This window comes from Argopecten irradians, chromosome 13 (assembly GCF_041381155.1).
Source record: "Argopecten irradians isolate NY chromosome 13, Ai_NY, whole genome shotgun sequence".
NCBI classification, from domain to species: Eukaryota; Metazoa; Mollusca; class Bivalvia; order Pectinida; family Pectinidae; genus Argopecten; species Argopecten irradians.
This window is the reverse complement of record NC_091146.1, coordinates 1,987,412-2,011,926: the sequence shown is the minus strand read 5'-3', so window position 1 is coordinate 2,011,926 and position 24,515 is coordinate 1,987,412. Positions and strand designations below refer to the sequence as shown.

At 37.2% G+C, this 24,515-nt stretch overlaps 1 protein-coding gene across 2 annotated transcripts; it reads left to right on the top strand.

Moving 5' to 3' along the window:
* Window positions 1–1,312: 1,312 nt before the first annotated feature.
* LOC138306289 (E3 ubiquitin-protein ligase Midline-1-like) lies at window positions 1,313–21,719 on the top strand. Of its 2 annotated transcripts, none has more exons than XM_069246706.1 (2): window positions 1,313–1,401; window positions 20,497–21,719. In XM_069246706.1, the coding sequence occupies exon 2, from the start codon at window positions 20,535–20,537 to the stop codon at window positions 21,504–21,506; it is 972 nt and encodes a 323-aa protein (XP_069102807.1). In that variant the 5' UTR covers window positions 1,313–1,401; window positions 20,497–20,534; the 3' UTR covers window positions 21,507–21,719. The 2 variants fall into 2 exon arrangements, with proteins under 2 accessions (XP_069102807.1, XP_069102808.1); XM_069246707.1 differs by lacking the exon at window positions 1,313–1,401 and adding an exon at window positions 1,476–1,603.
* The last annotated feature ends 2,796 nt before the right edge of the window (window positions 21,720–24,515 follow it).

The following is a 24,515-nucleotide window of genomic DNA, read 5'->3' as shown; positions in this document are numbered from 1 at the left end:
GTAGGTGCAGAACAAAAATTAAAGTTCCATACCGGTTAGTATTCACGATATTAGAATTTAAATATATCTATGTAAGCCATTTTGAAAAACAAGATGGCCGACAACTTTTACCAATTACTTATGTTCATATTTGTGTTCCGTAACCCATAAGGTATAGGTATATAACAAAAAAATAGGATTCTACATCAATTACCTTTCAAGATATTAGACTTTAAATATTTTCTAGGCGGCCATTGACCGCTGGCCGTCAGCAGCAAGATCCGGTTTGGGTCCCGTTCTTAAATACTTTGTATTAGGTCATAGGTCAATTAGGTCATTAGGTCAATTGGTGTACCAGATATCATACTTGTATCACAAAGTACACGATTCCGTCAAAAATGGGGCTTACGTCTCCGTACTAACGGCTCCTACATGTTTTTGTATTAAAGAGGCATGAGACCGAAGCTCGGGGAATTCAGGTGTTAGCTGGTTTGAATGACCAAGTTCATGTGCTAGCTGGTCTGAAAGACGGAGTTCATTTCCTAGTTTGATTATTGTCTATATACACATTTCTATGTTATAGAAAGTGGGTTGTTACCTTGTGAAATGTAAATGCTATTGATAGCGGAAAAAGCAATGAAACTTTATGTAAAGGATTAAGGAATTTGTGTTTTAACCCTTTGTCTAACTTTCGATAGAACTCGCGGGATTGTGGTCGGGGTGCCGTTACGCTGCCCTAGAAAGCATCTACCGTAGGTAGTAATTTTATAGTAGGCGATTCCTCAGGGTAACAAAGCTTCTACTTTGGAGATTGGTTGACAGTTTAGATTAAACAAATTATCTGTATGATTATGAAAACAGACTGGATTCGCATCTTATGGTTTTTATTTACATAAACAATGCATACGTTTTATGATCATGGAAATAGACTGGGTTCGCGTGGTTATTTTGTAAAAAGGTAACACTGACTATTAGGTAATATTTTTGTAATCAATATTTCAACAAAAATGTAAGATTACATGTTTACTTTCTAGTATATCATTACGTAGATGTTTATTTACGATCATTAAAACATTAATTCAAAAACAGAATATTATCAAGTTAGGTGGTATTGCTATGAATATATTAAAAATAATTAATTCAAGAATATGGTAGAATAAAATCTGACGATATTGTTTATAAATATAATGAAAATCATAAATTCAATAATCGCATGAGATAAAATAAGTTTTACCATGTAGATAAGGCAGTCGCTCCATTTTATACAAATGTATATGAAAACTATAAAACTTAATACTTATCTCCCTTTATCAGACATAATTGATAATAGGTGGCGCAGTATGACGTAATCGGTCTATATCGGGTAGGATGTTATGACGGGTGACATTATGGAGTAATGAGTCTGATGTCACAGTTAAACAGGTAAATAACATAATTATAACGATTTAGATTGTGTATTGTATGTTATGTTTATGTGTGATGATGGATGACATGACCTATAAATACATTAATGTTACAGGTACGTTGTACTTCGATCTACAGTAGTTACTTGTCTGGTTCTATCGTGTTCTTCTTCTTCTTTCTTCTTTGGTGAGTCACCAGCCGTCAATAGTGACGATTTTAGGTGAGTGATTGGCTCAGTGGCGTGGGGGAAGGGGTTATATACAGTGCTTTTTTTTTTTTTTTTTTTTCTGGTGCTGGAATAGATAAAAGTAGATAGGTTAAAATCATGATAAAAAATGAGGTGTTTTTTTGTGAGTGGGGGCTTCAAGGGCTACGTTGTTTATGTTTGCCTTGAAGCCCTCCAGTGTAGTGTTTTGTACTGTTGCCACAGGGAGGAGATTCCAGTATGTGATGGTGTGTGGGAAAAAGGAGTACTTAAATGTATCCTTTGTGGCGGCGATGTGTCTGTATGCATAGGGATGTGTGTGTCTAGTGCGGGTGTCTACAGGTGTTAGGTATTGTTCTGGGTTGATGGCAACGAGATGGTGTGTGATTTTATATAGGAGGATGAGTCGTGATTGTAGACGGCGTGTTTGTAGTGTTGGCCATTGGAGTGTGTATAACATGTCTGAGACTGAAGAAGTGTTATGATACCTGTTTTGTACATATCTTGCTGCTCTGCGTTGAGTTTTTTTTCTATTTGGTGAGGCCATACCAGTATGTACTGGGTTTTTGACAGTGTTCAAGTGAGTGTGTTATGGAGATGTACCTTTGTGGTGGTATAGTTTATAGGATCCACATGTGTTTGGTGGTGCATGACATGGATACGTTGCAGTATGTCGGGTTCAAATTGCATTAGCTTTGTCGTGTTCCCATTGTCCTGCAGTTATTCATACCAGTATGATTCACCTTCGTGTTGTAGTTTTCTACCAGTATGTCATCACCTTACAATCAGTTTGTTGTATGGTCATTGTAGTGTATGTACTGTCGTCTGCAGACAGTATAGTCATACCAGTATGTGTCACCATGTTTTCATACCAGTATGTTAGGTCGTTGATAGTATAGTTTATAAGTCATACCAGTATGTGCATGTTCACCTTGTCATTGTTGTCACATCACCTTACATCAGACAGTGTTATCATACCATGATGAGTCACATGGATACATCAGACAGTTATGTATTTACCAGTTGTCACCATAAGTGTTTCATCAGACAGTTATATTACTGTTTGGGTGATGTGAAAGAAACCTGTGTATCCATGTATTTCATTTATTGACAGTTATGTTTACAGTTTATGTGATCACCAGACAGTACAGTTTGAATTTTGTACTGAAGGCGTTGTTTACATGTGGTAGTTTGTGCCATCACCTTACATCAGACAGTAGTTTGAGTATTTGTTTTACATCAAAGTCCATGATTAGCCATGAGTGTTTGTACACATCACCGTGTACATCAGTTGTTAGGGTGGTTTTGGTATGTCGTGTATGAATCAGACAGTTTTAGTTTGCAGTGATCATGTGGAAGGTCTTAATCAGCCAGTTATAGTCATGTGTTTTGTGTCATCACTTTACATGACAGTTATGTCATACCAGTATGTCACATCATGTGACATGTTATAAGTCTGGTATTATTATGTTACCATTAATTTGCATGTGTCATACCAGTATGTCACATGAGTGACATCAGACAGTTTATAGTTGTTATTGTCTTAACATGTTGTGACAGTTATATTGTCATGCGGGATTGTATTGGTCGTATGTCACATCACCTTATGTTCCAGTTTTCATACCAGTATGTTGTATCAGATGGTCATTGACAGTTTGCGTCACATCACCTTTCCAGTCGTGGGGAAGTGTTCCTGTGGTGAGTCAGACAGTTGTAGTCATACCAGGTTTTTTGTAAGGATTCAGACAGTTATGTCTTACCAGTTGTCACATCATACTTTATCCATGGATGTTGTACCGAGTATGGCCAGTTGCTTTATGAGGGTTTATTATATAGTATGTCACATCATTATCAGACAGTTATGTCATACCAGTTTGTCACATGTACATCAGACTGTTGTAGTCATATGTATGTCACATCACCTTACATTGGACAGTGTGGATGTCAGGTTTTCCAGTATGTCACATACCTTACATTGTACCTATTCTAGTCTGTTTTGTATTCACATCAACATCAGATTGGGTTATTGTTTGGTTTACCAGTATGTCACATCACCTTACATCAGGACAGTTATTGTACCAGTATGTGTCACCTTACATCAGACAGTTATGTATGTATGTCACATCACCTTAGGAACATCAGTATGTACTATCATACCAGTATGTCGTCATTCACCTTACATTAGACAGTTTAGTCAGTACCAGTATGTTTCTTACATGACAGTTATAGTTGTACGATTATGTAAAAGTTTTTTTATGTACATGTGACATATGTTTTAGTCATACCAGTATGTGAGGACCTTCAGACAGTTCGTCATACCATGTATGTCACATCACCTTATGTCAGTATTGTTATCATTATTTTTCATAGACAGTTGTTTACCAGTATGTCCACAATCAACCTTACATCAGACAGTTAAAGTCATAGTGTCCCAGTATGATTCCACACTCACCCCTTACATCATATAGTTATAATTCATGACCACAGTATGTAACCTCACTCTTTACATCAGACAGTTTAAAGTACCAAACCAGTATGTGTCACATCACCTTACATCGACAGATATAAACATAACGAATGTATAGTCGCAAACCCTTACATCATAGTCACTAACTCATAACCAGTATATCAAATCACCTTACCTCATATTAGGTAATAGACGTACCCCGATATGTCACATCACCTCACAACAGACAGTCTTCATAAGTCTCATACCAGTATGTCACATCACCTAAATCAGACAGTTTATAGTCGTCCACCATGTATGAGTCCGCTCAACTATACATCAGACAGTTATTATTCACACCACGTCTTAGTACCACAGGGCTGCCACCTTACATCATTGCACAGATCTATAGTCTCAATACCATTTAATGTCACATACACCTTAACATCAGACAAAGTTATTTATAATCACATAACAAGTATGTCATGACACAACCTTACCCATCAGAACAGTTATATCGTACAACATAAGACCGATCACTGTTGTAACTCAAAGGAATAATCACACCAGAATGAACACAAATCATCCTTACATCAACTGTCACAGTCTTCTCAGTATTTCTATATCAACACTTACACCATCAGACAGTCTATAATGTCATAGCCAGTAATGTTCACATCACCTTACATCAGATCAGATTATAGTCCCCATACCAGTATTGGTCTACAATCACCTAACATACAGACAGTTAAAGTCAGACCAGATAAGTCACAAACATCACCTTACATCAGACAGTTATAAACACGACCAAATGGTCACATCAACCTAACATCTGACACTTTTAGAGTCATTACCAGAATGTCACAACACCTATACATCAGACAGATATAGTCATACCAGTAAGTCACATCACCTTATCACTATCAGACAAGTTCTATAATCACATCCAGTAAGACAACATCACCTTACATTCAACAGTTATAGGTCATACCATAGTGTCACATCACTTACATCAGACAGTTTATAAACACCACAGTAATGTCACATCACCTACATCAGACAGTTTACAGTCCAAACTAGTAGACCCATCAGTTCCCTCAGACAGTAATAGATCATACAAGTATGTCACCAACACCATACATACAGACAGTTTATAATCAATACCAGAATGACACATACAGTATACATACAGAACAGTAATTAATCATACCAGTATGTCACATCACCTACATCAGACAGTTTAGTAATCATCCAGTATTGACACATCCACCTTACAATCATACACTTATAGGTCAATAACCAGGAACTGTACACATCACCTTACATATTCATACAGTTAAAGATTCATACCATTCCAAAGTCACACGCTCACCTAACATCAGACAGTTTATCATCACACCAGAATGTCCACATCACCTTACATCTGACACTTAAAGTCATACCAGAATGTCACATCACCTTACAATCAGGACATTCTATAATCACACCAGTATGCTCACCATCACCTTACATTTAGACAGACTTATTTCATACCAGTAATGTCACATCACCTTAACATCAGACATTTATATTTTCTCACACGCAGTAAGTCACAACACCTAGACAGTATATAGTCATACACTATGTTACAACAATGCACCTTACATACAGTTTAAAATCATACAGTATGTCACATCACACTTCAACAATCATACAGTTTATAGTCAAAACCAGTATATCAACATCACCTTAGCATCAGACACATAGTCATACCAGTAATGGTCACATCACCTTACATTCAGACAGTTATAAATCAGTAATGTCACATCACCTTACATCCATGACAGTTTTAAAAATTCACACCATTATCAAATCACCTTACATCAGACAGTTATAGACATACCAGTATGTCACATCACCTTACACAATCAGAACAGTTATAAATCATTACCAGTAAGTCACATCACCTTACATCAGACAGTTATAGTCATACCAGTATGTCACATCACCTTACATCAGACAGTTATAGTCATACCAGTATGTCACATCACCTTACATCAGACAGTTATAGTCATACCAGTATGTCACATCACCTTACATCAGACAGTTATAGTCATACCAGTATGTTACATCACATTACATCAGACAGTTATAGTCATACCAGTATGTCACATCACCTTACATCAGACAGTTATAGTCATACCAGTATGTCACATCACCTTACATCAGACAGTTATAATCATACCAGTATGTCACATCACCTTACATCAGACAGTTATAGTCATACCAGTATGTCACATCACCTTACATCAGACAGTTATAGTCATACCAGTATGTCACATCACCTTACATCAGACAGTTATAGTCATACCAGTATGTCACATCACCTTACATCAGACAGTTATAGTCATACCAGTATGTCACATCACCTTACATCAGACAGTTATAGTCATACCAGTATGTCACATCACCTTACATCAGACAGTTATAGTCATACCAGTATGTCACATCACCTTACATCAGACAGTTATATAATCATATCCAGTATGACACATCACCCTAACATCACCTTACAGTACATACCAACCAGACATATCACCTTTCAACCCATACTATAGTCATACCAGTATGTCACATCACCTTACATCATCACACAGTTACATAGTCATACCAGTATGTCACATCACCTTAAATCAGACAGTTATAGTCGTACCATTATGTCACATCACCTTACATCAGACAGTTATAGTCACACCAGTATGTCACATCACCTTACATCAGACAGTTATAATCATACCCAGTATGTCACATCACCTTACATCAGACAGTTATAGTCACATACCAGTATGTCACATCACCTTACATCAGACAGTTATAGTCACATACCAGTATGTCACATCACCTTACAACAACAGACAGTTATAATCACACCAGTATGTCACATCACCTTACATCAGACAGTTATATAAGTCATACCAGTATGTCACATCACCAACCTTACATAACAGACAGTTATAATTCATACCAGTATGTCACATCCACCTTACATCAGACAGTTATAATCATACCAGTATGTCACATCACCTTACATCAGACAGTTATAATCATAACCAGTATGTCACATCACCTTACATCAGACAGATTTATAAATCATCACATTCACCTTACATCAGACAGTTATTAGTCATACCAGTATGTCACAATCACCTTACATCAGACAGTTATAGTCATACCAGTATGTCACATCACCTTAACATCAGACAGTTATAATCATACCAGTATGATCACATCACCTTACATCAGACAGTTATAGTCATACCAGTATGTCACATCACCTTACATCAGACAGTTATAGTCATACCATATGTCACATCACCTTACATCAGACAGTTATAATCACACCAGTATGTCACATCACCTTACATTGAGACAGTTATAGTCATACCAGTATGTCACATCACCTTACATCAGACAGTTATAGTCATACCAGTATGTCACATCACCTTACATCAGACAGTTATAATCATACCAGTATGTCACATCACCTTACATCAGACAGTTATAGTCATACCAGTATGTCACATCACCTTTACATCAGACAGTTATAGTCATACAGTATGTCACATCACCTTACATCAGACCAGTTATAGTCATACAGTATGTCACATCACCTTACATCAGACAGTTATAATCATACCAGTATGTCACATCACCTTACATCAGACAGTTATAATCATACCAGTATGTCACATCACCTTACATCAGACAGTTATAATCATACCAGTATGTCACATCACCTTACATCAGACAGTTATAGTCATACCAGTAGTTTAATCATGAACAGTTATAATCACACCAGTATGTCACATCACCTTACATCTGACAGTTATAGTCATACCAGTAATGTCACATCACCTTACATCAGACAGTTATATTCATACCAGTAAGTCACATCACCTTAACATCATGGACAGTATATAGTCAATCACCAGTAAACATGTCACATTCACCTTCCAACCTGACACTTTTATATCATACCAGTAAGTCACATCACCTTACATCAGACAGTTATAGTCATACCAGTATGTCACATCACACCTTACATCAGACAGTTATATAGTCATACCAGTATGTCGACCATCACCTTCCATCAGACAGTTAGAATCATACCAGTATGTCAAATACACCTTACATCAGACAGTTATAAGACATACCATTATGTTCACAAATCGACCTTACATCAGACAGTTTAATAGTCATACCAGTCATGTACCCACATCACCTTAAAACCAGACAGTTATATAGTCATACCAGTATGTCACATCACCTTACATCAGGACAGTTATACGTCATACCAGTAGATGTCACATCACCTTACATCAGACAGTTTTATAGGTCATACCATTATGTCACACATCACCTTACAATCAGACAGTTATAGTCATACCAGTATGTCACATCACCTTACATCAGACAGTTATAGTCATACCAGTATGTCACATCACCTTACATCAGACAGTTATAGTCATACCAGTATGTCACTATCACCTTACATCAGACAGTTATAATCAAACCAGTTATGTCACATCACCTTACATCAGACTAGTTATAAGACAGTATCCGGTAATGTCGCTCATACCAGTGTATAGTCCAGTATGTCACATCACCTTACATCAGACAGTTATAATCATACCAGTATGTCACATCACCTTACATCAATGACATTTATAGTCATAAACCATATGTCACATCACACCTTACATCAGACAGTTATAGTTCATACCAGTATGTCACATCACCTTACATCAGACAGTTATAAACAGTACCATAATGTCACATCACCTTACATCAGACCAGTTATAGTCGTACCAGTTATGTCACATCACCTTACATCAGACAGTTATAATCATACCAGTATTCCAGTCACCCTACATCAGACAGTTAAAAATCCATTACATCAGTACAGTTATATAATCATACCAGTATGTCACATCACACTTACAATCAGACAGTTATAGTCATACCAGTTGTCCATGTCACATCACCTTACATCAAACAGAGTATAGTCATACCAGTTATGTCACATCACCTTACCTCAAATAGTTATAATCATACCAGTATGTCACATCACCTTACATCAGACAGTTATAGTCATACCAGTATGTCACATCACCTTACATCAGACAGTTATAATCATACCAGTATGTCACATCACCTTACATCAGACAGTTATAGTCATACCAGTATGTCACATCACCTTACATCAGACAGTTATAGTCATACCAGTATGTCACATCACCTTACATCAGACAGTCTATAGTCAGTAATCACATCACCACATAAGTATAGTCATACAAGTATCACATCACACCTTACATCAGACAGTTATAGTTCATACCAGTATGTCCACATCACCTTACATCAGACCGTTATTATAATCATACCAGTATATGTCACATCACCTACAATCAGACAGTTATAATCATACCAGTATGTCACATCACCTTACATCAACAGTTATAAGAGTCATACCAGTATGTCACATCACCTTACATCAGACAGTTATAATCATACCAGTATGTCACATCACCTTACATCAGACAGTTATAATCACACCAGTATGTCACATCACCTTACATCAGACAGTTATAGTCATACCAGTATGTCACATCACCTTACATCAGACAGTTATAATCATACCAGTATGTCACATCACCTTACAATCAGACAGTTTATAGTCATAGGCCAGATATGTCACATCACCTTACATCATCAGACAGTTCTACGTATAATCATACCAGTATGTCCACATCACCTTACATCAAGACTAGTTATAGTCATTACCAGTATGTCACACTCACCTTTACATCAACAGTTATAATCATACCCAGTATGTCACATCACCTTACATCCCAGACAGTTATACATCATACCAGTATGTCACATCACCTTACATCAGACAGTTATAGTCATACCAGTATGTCACATCACCTTACATCAGACAGTTATAATCACACCAGTATGTCACATCACCTTACATCTGACACTTATAGTCATACCAGTATGTCACATCACCTTACATCAGACAGTTATACAATCATACCAGTATATCACATACCTTACATCAGACAGTCACTATCATACCGGTATGTCACATCACCTTACATCAGACAGTTATAGTCATACCAGTATGTCACATCACCTTACATCAGACAGTTATAGTCATACCAGTATGTCACATCACCTTACATCAGACAGTTATAATCATACCAGTATGTCACATCACCTTACATCAGACAGTTATAGTCATACCAGTATGTCACATCACCTTACATCAGACAGTTATAATCATACCAGTATGTCACATCACCTTACATCAGACAGTTATCCAAAAAAAACCCTCATACCATTTCCATACCAGTGTCACATCACCTTACATCAGACTCGTTATAGTCCATACCAGTAAAACAGTCATCATCACCTTCACATCAGACAGTTATAATCATACCAGTATGTCACATCACCTTACTATCAGACACGTGTTATAGTCAATACCAACACATATGTCACATCACCTTATATCAGACACAGTTATAGTCGATACCAGTATGTCTAACATCATCTCTACATCAGACAAGTTATAAATCAACACCAGTATGTCACATCACCTTACAATCAGAACAGTTTTATAATCACTACCAGTATGTCCACATCACCTTTACATCAGACAGTTTCTATTCATCATAGCCAGTATGTCACATCACCCTTACACTCAGACAGTTATAGTCCCATACCAAGTATATGTCACATCAACCCTTACAATTCAGAACAGTTATAGTCCATACCAGTATGTCACATTCACCTTACATCAAATAGCTTAATACATCATACCAGATATGTCACATCAACCTTACACAACAGACAGTTACATAAGCACCATACCAGTATGTCACAATCACCTTACATCAGACAGTTCATAATCATACCAGTATGTCACATCACCTTACATCAGACAGTTATAGTCACATCATAACAGTATGTCACATCACCTATACATACAGACACTGTTATAGTCACTTCACCAGTATGTCAACAGTAAAATTCATACACCACAAACACAACATCAACAGTAATGAGTAATCACACCAGTATGTCGCATCACCTTACTATCAGACAGTTATAGTCCATACCAGTATGTCACAATCACCTACATCAGACAGTTATATAATCATATCCAGTATGTCACATCACCTTACATCATGACAGTTATAATCCACTCACCCAGTAACTGTCACATCACCTTACATCAGACAGTTATAAAACTCATACCAGTATGTTCCACATCACCTTACAATCAGGACAGATTATAATCATACCAGTATGTCACATCACCTTACATCAGACAGTTATAGTCATACCAGTATGTCACATCACCTTACATCAGACAGTTATAGTCATACCAGTATGTCACATCACCTTACATCAGACAGTTATAGTCATACCAGTATGTCACATCACCTTACATCAGACAGTTATAGTCATACCAGTATGCGTCCACATCACCTTACATCAGACAGTTGATAGTCATACCAGAAATGTCACATCACCTTACATTCAAAGACATGTTATAGTGCCATACCAGGTATGTCACATCGGGGAATCTTGGCATCAGGGGACATGTTATAGGGGGGATAATCATACCAGTATGTCACATCACCTTACAATCAGACAGTTCTATAAGTCCATACCAGTATGTCACATCAACCTAGTACATATCTCTAGACACGTTATAGTCATACCAGTAAGTGTTACATCACCTTACATCAGACAGTTATAATCATTCCAGTGATGTCACATCACCTTACATCAGGACAGTATATAGTCCATACGCCAGTATGTCACATCACTTACATCAGACAGTTATTAGTCATACCATGTCTATGTCACACTCACCTGTATCATGTCTCTAGACAGTTATAACTCATACCAGAAAGTCACATCACCTTACATCAGACAGTTATAATCAGTACCAGGTAATGTCACATCATGACCTTACATCAGAGACTTATAGTCACCATACCAGTATGATTCACACACATCACCTTAACATCAGGACAGTTTCTATAGTCCATAACTTAACATTATGTCTCCATACATGACTTTACATATCGACAGTTATATGATTCAGTTCATACACATTAAGTCACATCACCTCTAACATCAGCACCAGTGATAATCACAACCATGTCTCCATAGTCACATCACCTATACACCAGAGCCAGTTATAAGATCATACCATTATGTCACATAACCTTAACCCTACATGTCTCCATAGTCAGTGACTTCTCTCTATCATGTCTCTAATAGTCCAACCAGTATGTCACATCACCTTTACTTCAGACAGAGTACATACCATTATGTAACATCATATTACATCAGACCCTTATCTATCCCATATTCAGAAAAGTCACATCACCTAAATCAGACAGTATAAAGTCAAACCAGACACATTAGTTATGATCGTCCTATCAGTATAAAGAATACTAGGACATTAATCCAGTTACATCATTAGTAACAACTAGCGAGCTAAAAATACAACACACAAGACAAAAACCATATACCTAATAGTCAACAACTTAAAAGTATTTGAGACCCGCTTAAACCCAGGTGGACCGGGTGCAGATTTGGTATGCCGATTATTTTTAAAGGTCTTGCACATATAACATGAAAAAAGTGTGTACCAATGCATCAGGCCTAGCCGATACACTCTGTGGACTCGAACAACGTGTATAGTCTGAAAATAATAGCCAAACTAATGTCACTTTACACACTGTAAACAAACGAATCAATTTCATTAATGTACAATAGAAGCCAACTCTTCCTTAACAACTATGAAGTCAACCTCAATGACAATACAAGTTGCCGGATACGGGAACTTTTATACCTTCATGGAATGCATTTGTATCGTTCAACCCGAGCAAATAGTATAATTAACGATCAGATTGTATAAAAAATAAAAGATATTATATAATAATGCATTTGTCTATATAGCTAGGAAATCAAAGGGTGATAATCTCTGGTGAAGATGTACGAGTATTAGGGATCCAAACGTGCTGTTTAGGACATAAGATTTCACTACAATATTGACAATCGCTAAGACAAAGGGTATCAGTATGCAATGATTCAGTCCCATTAACCCTACATGTCTCCATAGTTAGTAGACTTATCTCTATCATTTCTCCAAAGTTAGTGAACTTAATCTCTATCATGTCTCCATAGTCAGTGACTTATATACCAAGGTGTATATGATTCAGTCCCATAACATTAACTCTATCATGTCTCCATAGTCAGTGACTTATCTCTATCATGTCTCCATAGTCAGTGACTTATCTCTATCATGTCTCCATAGTCAGTGACTTATCTCTATCATGTCTCCATAGTCAGTGACTTATCTCAGATCATCGTCTGTTCCATAGTCAGTGACTTATCTCTATCATGTCTCCATAGTCAGTGACTTTATATACCAAGGTGGAGTCAGATTATCTCTATCATGTCCCATAGACAGTAGACTTATCTCTATCATGTCTCCATAGTCAGTGACTTATATCTCTATCATGTCTCCATAGTCAGTGACTTATATACCCAAGGTGAATATGATTCATTCCTATAACAGGTAACTCCATATGTCAGTCATGACTTATCTCTATCATGTCTCCCATAGTCAGTGACTTATCTCTCTATCATGTCTCCATAGTCAGTGACTTATCTCTCTATCATGTCTCCATAGTCAGTGACATTATCTCTATCATGTCTCCATAGTCAGTGACTTATATATCAAGGTGTCCATTATTCCAATCTTCTCTCTATCATGTCCCCATAGTCAACACTTATCTCCTATCATGTCTCCATAGTCAGTGACTTATCTCTATCATGTCTCCATAGTCAGTGACTTATCTATCCACCAAGGTGTGTCTCTATCATGATAGTCAGTCCCTTATAATACCATTACTCAGTCCCTATAACATCGTCTGTCCATAGTCAGTGACTTTATCTATCTATCATGTCTGACATAGTCAGTCTCCATAGGTCTTATATCTATCATGTCTCCATAGTCCCATGACTTATCTCTATCATGTCTCCATAGTCAGTGACTTATCTCTATCATGACTCCATATCATGACTTATATTACCAGGGTGTAATATGATTCAGTCCCATAACATTAAACTCTATCATGTCTCCATCTGTCAGAAGATGACTTATCTCTATCATGTCCTCCATAGTCAGTGACTTATCTCTATCAAGATGTCTCCTTGATTCAGTCAGTGACTTATTCTCTATCATGTCTCCATAGTCAGTGACTTATCTCTATCATGTCTCCATAGTCAGTGACTTATCTCTATCATGTCTCCATAGTCAGTGACTTATCTCTATCATGTCTCCATAGTCAGTGACTTATATACCAAGGTGTATATGATTCAGTCCCATAACATTAACTCTATCATGTCTCCATAGTCAGTGACTTATCTCTATCATGTCTCCATAGTCAGTGACTTATCTCTATCATGTCTCCATAGTCAGTGACTTATCTCTATCATGTCTCCATAGTCAGTGACTTATCTCTATCATGTTTCTCCATAGTCAGTGATGACTTATATCCCCCTTCTGTACATCTCTTATCATGTCTCCATAGTCAGTGACTTATCTCTATACTGAACTCTATCATGGTCTCCATAGTCAGTGACTTATCTCTATCATGTCTCCATAGTCAGTGACTTATCTCCATGTATCATGATTCTTCCATAAGTTATCTCTATCATGTCATAGTCAGTGACTTATCTCTATCACATGTCTCCATAGTCAGTGACTTATATACTATCATGTATATGATTCAGTCCCATAACATTAACTCTATCATGTCTCCATAGTCAGTGACTTATCTCTATCATGTCTCCATAGTCAGTGACTTATATACCAAGGTGTATATGATTCAGTCCTATAACATTAACTCTATCATGTCTCCATAGTCAGTGACTTATCTCTATCATGTCTCCATAGTCAGTGACTTATCTCTATCATGTCTCCATAGTCAGTGACTTATCTCTATCATGTCTCCATAGTCAGTGACTTATCTCTATCATGTCCCCATAGTCAGTGACTTATCTCTATCATGTCTCCATAGTCAGTGACTTATCTCTATCATGTCTCCATAGTCAGTGACTTATCTCTATCATGTCTCCATAGTCAGTGACTTATCTCTATCATGTCTCCATAGTCAGTGACTTATCTCTATCATGTCTCCATAGTCAGTGACTTATCTCTATCATGTCTCCATAGTCAGTGAACTTATCTCTATTCATGTCCCCATCTCCATAGTCAGTGACTATAATACTTATCTCGTATCATGTCTCCATTCAGTCCTTCTATCATGACATAGGTCAACTCTATCATGTCTCCATAGTCAGTGACTTATCTCTATCATGTCTCCATAGTCAGTGACTTATATACCAAGGTGTATATGATTCAGTCCCATAACATTAACTCTATCATGTCTCCATAGTCAGTGACTTATCTCTATCATGTCTCCATAGTCAGTGACTTATCTCTATCATGTCTCCATAGTCAGTGACTTATCTCTATCATGTCTCCATAGTCAGTGACTTATCTCTATCATGTCTCCATAGTCAGTGACTTATATACCAAGGTGTATATGATTCAGTCCCATAACATTATCTCCATAGTCAGTGACTTATCTCTATCATGTCTCCATAGTCAGTGACTTATCTCTATCATGTCTCCATAGTCAGTGACTTATCTCTATCATGTCTCCATAGTCAGTGACTTATATACCAAGGTGTATATGATTCAGTCCCATAACATTAACTCTATCATGTCTCCATAGTCAGTGACTTATCTCTATCATGTCTCCATAGTCAGTGACTTATCTCTATCATGTCTCCATAGTCAGTGACTTATCTCTATCATGTCTCCATAGTCAGTGACTTATATACCAAGGTGTATATGATTCAGTCCCATAACATTAACTCTATCATGTCTCCATAGTCAGTGACTTATCTCTATCATGTCTCCATAGTCAGTGACTTATCTCTATCCTGTCATGACATAGTCCAAGGTGTATATGACTTATCTCTATCATGTCTCCATAGTCAGTGACTTATCTCCATGTCATAGGTGTTTCCATGTATAGTCAGTCCCTATAACATTATCTCTATCATGTCTCCATCAGTCAAGTGACTTATCTCTATCATGTCTCCATATGTCAGTGACTTATCTCTATCATGTCTCCAGGGTCAGTGACTTATTGATCTATCATGTCTCCATAGTCAGTGGGTACTTATCTCTATCATGTGTCTCCATAGGCAGGTGACTTAATCTCTATCATGTCCTCCATAGTCAGTGGACTTATCACTATCACTCCATAGTCAGTCTATATCATGTCTCCATAGTCAGTGACTTAATCTCTATTCATGTCTCCATCATGTCAGTGACTTATATACCAAGTGTGTATGAAGTGTATTGACAGTCCCATAACATTAACCCTATCATGTCTCCATAGTCAGTCGACTTATATCTCTATCATTGTTCTCCTTTAGTCCAGTGACTTATTCTCTATCATGTCTCCATAGTCAGTGACTTATCTCTATCATGTCTCCATAGTCAGTGACTTATCTCTATCATGTCTCCATAGTCAGTGACTTATCTCTATCATGTCTCCATAGTCAGTGACTTATCTCTATCATGTCTCCATAGTCAGTGACTTATCTCTATCATGTCTCCATAGTCAAGTGACTTATATACCATCAGGTGTATATGATTCAGTCCTATAACATTAACTCTATCATGTCTCCATAGTCAGTGACTTATCTCTATCATGTCTCCATAGTCAGTGACTTATATACCAAGGTGTATATGATTCAGTCCCATAACATTAACTCTATCATGTCTCCATAGTCAGTGACTTATCTCTATCATGTCTCCATAGCAGTGAACTTATCTCTATCTCATGTCTCCATAGTCAGTGACTTATCTCTATCATGTCTCCATAGTCAGTGACTTATCTCTATCATGTCTCCATAGTCAGTGACTTATATATCAAGGTGTCTATATGTCAGTCCTTATATCATTCAAGTCAGTCCCTCAGTCCTATAACATTAACTCTATCATGTCCCCATAGTCAGTGACTTATCTCTATCATGTCTCCATAGTCAGTGACTTATCTCTATCATGTCTCCATAGTCAGTGACTTATCTCTATCATGTCTCCATAGTCAGTGACTTATCTCTATCATGTCTCCATAGTCAGTGACTTATCTCTATCATGTCTCCATAGTCAGTGACTTATCTCTATCATGTCTCCATAGTCAGTGACTTATATACCAAGGTGTATATGATTCAGTCCCATAACATTAACTCTATCATGTCTCCATAGTCAGTGACTTATCTCTATCATGTCTCCATAGTCAGTGACTTATCTCTATCATGTCTCCATAGTCAGTGACCTATTACCAGAATGATCAGTTATCTCTATCATGTCTCCATAGTCAGTGACTTATCTCTATCATGTCTCCATAGTCAGTGACTTATCTCTATCATGTCTCCATAGTCAGTGACTTATCTCTATCATGTCTCCATAGTCAGTGACTTATCTCTATTCATGTCTCCATAGTCAGTGACTTATCTCTATCATGTCTCCATAGTCAGTGACTTATATACCAAGGTGTATATGATTCAGTCCCATAACATTAACTCTATCATGTCTCCATAGTCAGTGACTTATCTCTATCATGTCCCCATAGTCAGTGACTTATCTCTATCATGTCTCCATAGTCAGTGACTTATCTCTATCATGTCTCCATAGTCAGTGACTTATCTCTATCATGTCTCCATAGTCAGTGACTTATATACCAAGGTGTATATGATTCAGTCCCATAACATTAACTCTATCATGTCTCCATAGTCAGTGACTTATCTCTATCAAGGTGTATATCCATATCAGTCCCATAGTGACTTAACTCTCTATCATGTCTCCATAGTCAGTGACTTATCTCTATCATGTCTCCATTAGTCAGTGACTTATCTCTATCATGTCCTCCATAGTCAGTGACTTATCTCTATCATGTCTCCATAGTCAGTGACTTATCTCTATCATGTCCTCCATAGTCAGTGACTTATCTCTATCATGTCTCCATAGTCAGTGACTTATCTCTATCATGTCTCCATAGTCAGTGACTTATCTCTATCATGTCTCCATAGTCAGTGACTTATATACCAAGGTGTATATGATTCAGTCCCATAACATTAACTCTATCATGTCTCCATAGTCAGTGACTTATCTCTATCATGTCTCCATAGTCAGTGACTTATCTCTATCATGTCATAGTCAGTGACTTATCTCTTCATGTCTCCTAGTCAGTGACTTTCTCTATCATGTCTCCATAGTCAGTGACTTATCTCTATCATGTCTCCATAGTCAGTGACTTATCTCTATCATGTCTCCATAGTCAGTGACTTATCTCTATCATGTCTCATAGTCAGTGACTTATCTCTATCATGTCTCCATAGTCAGTGACTTATATACCAAGGTGTATATGATTCAGTCCCATAACATTAACTCTATCATGTCTCTCTATAGTCAGTGACTTATCTCTATCATGTCTCCATAGTCAGTGACTTATCTCTATCATGTCTCCATAGTCAGTGACTTATCTCTATCATGTCTCCATAGTCAGTGACTTATATACTTATCTATCATGTCTCCATAGTCAGTGACTTATCTCTATCATGTCTCCATAGTCAGTGACTTATCTCTATCATGTCTCCATAGTCAGTGACTTATCTCTATCATGTCTCCATAGTCAGTGACTTATCTCTATCATGTCTCCATAGTCAGTGACTTATCTCTATCATGTCTCCATAGTCAGTGACTTATCTCTATCATGTCTCCATAGTCAGTGACTTATCTCTATCATGTCTCCATAGTCAGTGACTTATCTCTATCATGTCTCCATAGTCAGTGACTTATCTCTATCATGTCTCCATAGTCAGTGACTTATCCAAGGTCTATATGATTCATGTCCATAACATTAACTCTATCAGTCTCCATAGTGACTTATCTCCATATAGTCAGTGACTTATCTCTATCATGTCTCCATAGTCAGTGACTTATATACTGTCATATGATCAGTCCCATGACATTAACTCTATCATGTCTCCATAGTCAGTGACTTATCTCTATCATGTCCCCATAGTCAGTGACTTATCTCTATCATGTCTCCATAGTCAGTGACTTATCTCTATCATGTCTCCATAGTCAGTGACTTATCTCTATCATGTCTCCATAGTCAGTGACTTATCTCTATCATGTCTCCATAGTCAGTGACTTATCTCTATCATGTCTCCATAGTCAGTGACTTATATACCAAGGTGTATATGATTCAGTCCTATAACATTAACTCTATCATGTCTCCATAGTCAGTGACTTAACTCTATCATGTCTCCATAGTCAGTGACTTATATACCAAGGTGTATATGATTCAGTCCCATAACTCTATCATGTCTCCATAGTCAGTGACTTATCTCTATCATGTCTCCATAGTCAGTGACTTATCTCTACCAAGGTGTATATGATTCAGTCCCATAACATTAACTCTATCATGTCTCCATAGTCAGTGACTTATCTCTATCATGTCTCCATAGTCAGTGACTTATCTCTATCATGTCTCCATAGTCAGTGACTTATCTCTATCATGTCTCCATAGTCAGTGACTTATCTCTATCATGTCTCCATAGTCAGTGACTTAACTCCATGTCTCATATGTCAGTGACTTATCTCTATCATGTCTCCATAGTCAGTGACTTATCTCTATCATGTCTCCATAGTCAGTGACTTATCTCTATCATGTCTCCATAGTCAGTGACTTATCTCTATCATGTCTCCATAGTCAGTGACTTATCTCTATCACATTAACTCTATCATGTCTCCATAGTCAGTGACTTATCTCTATCATGTCTCCATAGTCAGTGACTTATCTCTATCATGTCTCCATAGTCAGTGACTTATATACCAAGGTGTATATGATTCAGTCCCATTACAGTAACCCTATCATGTCTCCATAGTCAGTGACTTATTGCTACTGTGTTAGTTTTGCATCGAATGTGTCAATTAATTTCATTTAATACGAATACATCGAATGTGTCAATTAATTTCATTTAATACGAATACATTGAAAATGTCAATTAATTTCATTTAATACGAATACATCGAATATGTCAATTAATTTCATTTAATACGAATGCATCGAATATGTCAATTATTTTCATTTAATAAGAATACATCGAATATGTCAATTAATTTCATTTAATATCATGTTAAGATTGGTTTATTCTATATAGTAGTCATGTATAGAAATAGAAAGGAAAACTGTGTATCGGTGAGTGTTATCATCCTTGTTTATCTATTATACAGGCGATACTATAATGGAAGAGAAATGTAAACAAATATAAATGGCAGCGGGACCTGTGGAGGAACTAAAGCGAGCTCTGAGATGTCCTGTGTGTCACCAGACGCTGGAGGACGCCAGAGTTCTCAAGTGTGGACATACGTTCTGTTTTCTCTGTATCAAACGAGATTACGAACGCCACCAACTCAATAAAGGAAACTGTCCCGTATGTGATGAGAATTATTTCGTACGAGAACGAGACCCACAGCACCTGCCAAAGGCTTTTGTTGTTAATGACGTTTTGGAAATAGTGAGATCACCAAGGCTCTGCACGTGTGCGTTTTGTCAGGCTGATGACGGTGGTAATGTATGTCTGAAATGCAAGCTCTATATGTGTAGATATTGTTCTAAGAGAAAGAATTCTTTTTGTGAACATCAGTTGGTAAGCACCGACTACTTGAACTCTGATCCATTTCTTCGAGAGGTTGTGCAACGAAGCAAATCCAAGCAGACATGTCAGTCACACCCCGATGAAGATGTGAGTTTTTTCTGTTATGACTGTAAACATGGGATGTGTGATGAGTGTAAAAACGAAGTACATCGTTATCACGACATGTTGAGACTACAGGAGGCCGTGGCGAGGGTAACTGAGAAAGACTTTCCGCGGAAATTGGAGGAAAAAAGACAGGAACTGGACAGGATGTTAAGGCTTACAATAGAGAGAAATGAAGATCCATCAAAGCCAAAAGATCGTCAATTTTGTCGATTTTATCGAGACGAGTGTTCAATTCTCAAGAAACAAATGCATGATATGTTGAAATATGGAAGTGAACAAGTAACTCTGGAGATGTTTCATGAACGAAAAACCAGAGTCGAAAAGGCATTAGACTATAAATCTTTCAGAAAAGATTCCAGACCAACGCTGAAATCTCTCCAAACACTTACAAATAAAGATATAAGAGAGAAATTTGTAAGCTTTAGCTTGCTTCTACCAGGGAAAGGCAATGAAAGTGACAACGACGATTTATACTCGTAGATAAAACATAATAGTGAGTTTTCGTTCCTGAATGAGCTCGGCAGAGTACAGTGCAGTACAAATTATAAATTTACTTGAAAATGATGAACATTGGTTCCTCATTTTCAAGTAAATGTATGACAAAAGTTTGTATTGCGTGATATTAATTAAATAAAAAAAAAATTGTTTTTTACTATTTTATTGTTAGTTTTGGTTTTCAGTAAATGAGATGTGTGCATAATTAGATATTTATTGTATTTATTGTTTTTTCTCTACCTTTCTTGAAAAATGGAGACTTTATACAGCATCACTGGTCACATTTGTAACATACCCGGATGGTATCACTGGTCACATTTGTAATATACCCGGATGGTATCACCAGTCACATTTGTAATATACCCGGATGGTATCACCAGTCACATTTGTAATATACCCGGATGGTATCACCAGTCACATTTGTAATATACCCGGATGGTATCACCAGTCACATTTGTAATATACCCGGATGGTATCACCAGTCACATTTGTAATATACCCGGATGGTATCACTAGTCACATTTGTAATATACCCGGATGGTATCACCAGTCACATTTGTAATATACCCGGATGGTATCACCAGTCACATTTGTAATATACCCGGATGTTATCACCAGTCACATTTGTAATATACCCGGATGGTATCACTAGTCACATTTGTAATATACCCGGATGGTATCACCGGTCACATTTATAATATACCCGGATGGTATCACCAGTCACATTTGTAATATACCCGGATGGTATCACCGGTCACATTTGTAATATACCCGGATGGTATCACAAGTCACATTTGTAATATACCCGGATGGTATCACCAGTCACATTTGTAATATACCCGGATGGTATCACCAGTCACATTTGTAATATACCCGGATGGTATCACCAGTCACATTTGTAATATACCCGGATGGTATCACCAGTCACATTTGTAATATACCCGGATGGTATCACCAGTCACATTTGTAATATACCCGGATGGTATCACCAGTCACATTTGTAATATACCCGGATGGTATCACTAGTCACATTTGTAATATACCCGGATGGTATCACCAGTCACATTTGTAATATACCCGGATGGTATCACCAGTCACATTTGTAATATACCCGGATGTTATCACCAGTCACATTTGTAATATACCCGGATGGTATCACCGGTCACATTTATAATATACCCGGATGGTATCACCGGTCACATTTATAATATACCCGGATGGTATCACCAGTCACATTTGTAATATACCCGGATGGTATCACCGGTCACATTTGTAATATACCCGGATGGTATCACAAGTCACTTTTGTAATATACCCGGATGGTATCACCAGTCACATTTGTAATATACCCGGATGGTATCACCAGTCACTTTTGTAATATATCCGGATGATATCACCGGTCACATTTGTAATATACCCGGATGGTATCACCGGTCACATTTGTAATATACCCGGATGGTATCACTAGTCACATTTGTAATATACCCGGATGGTATCACCGGTCACATTTGTAATATACCCGGATGATATCACCGGTCACATTTGTAATATACCCGGATGGTATCACCGGTCACATTTGTAATATACCCGGATGGTATCACCTGTCACATTTGTAATATACCCGGATGGTATCACTAGTCATATTTGTAATATACCCGGATGGTATCACTAGTCACATTTGTAATATACCCGGATGATATCACCGGTCACATTTGTAATATACCCGGATGGTATCACCGGTCACATTTGTAATATACCCGGATGGTAATCACCTGTCACATTTGTAATATACCCGGATGGTATCACCAGTCACATTTGTAATATACCCGGATGGTATCACCGGTCACATTTGTAATATACCCGGATGGTATCACTAGTCACATTTGTAATATACCCGGATGGTATCACTAGTCACATTTGTAATATACCCGGATGATATCACCGGTCACATTTGTAATATACCCGGATGGTATCACCAGTCACATTTGTAATATACCCGGATGGTATCACTAGTCACATTTGTAATATACCCGGATGGTATCACCAGTCACATTTGTAATATACCCGGATGGTATCACCAGTCACATTTGTAATATACCCGGATGGTATCACCAGTCACATTTGTAATATACCCGGATGGTATCACCAGTCACATTTGTAATATACCCGTATGGTATCACCGGGCACATTTGTAATCATATGACATATGTAGTCTGTGTCTATTAATCTATATTTTTTCTGTAATTAGTAGGCCTAATTATTTCTTTCAGGTCAAATTAAACGTATAAACCAGTTACACACAATCAATCAATCAATTATTTTATTCCTCAAAGATGAGATTTACAAAACAAAGAAATTTCTAAATATTTTACAATGCTTGTATCTTATATTACACGTTAATTATCTCACCGGGTAGTTTCATTCTAGTCCGCTAAACCTGCCTATATTATTAGGCGCTTTTTTTAATTTTTTTTTTGCCTAATATATATATTAGGCAAAAAAAAAATTAAAAAAAGCCTAATGATATAGGCAGGTTTAGCGGACTAGTTTCATTCTAGAGAATCACTTTTTGTGGTTGTAAAACTTTTAGATATGATTCCAAATAATCTGCGCTGTCCTTTAAGAAACGTTCGTACTTTTCCTTTGATTATAGCTCAATCTCGAATGTTTCACACAATCCATTCCAAGTAGTATTCTCAAAAAATGTTCATAAGAAAGATTAGCTATATGCTTACATAATATTCGGGTCCATATGTTGCGATAACCTTTGTAGTAAAATTGATTCTGTCCCCTTTTGTAAAATGGCACTTAGAAAAGTTCTTCACAGTTTTTACATACTTTCCAAAAAACATTCTATGTTGGAGTATATGTTAACTTTTGGGTTACATGTCGTGTTGTATGCGTGCATGGTATTTTCAACAGAATCCGATGTGAATTGTACGTACAATGTATATTTGGAAGCGAAGAAAATCTACATCCGCGAGCATTCGTCCC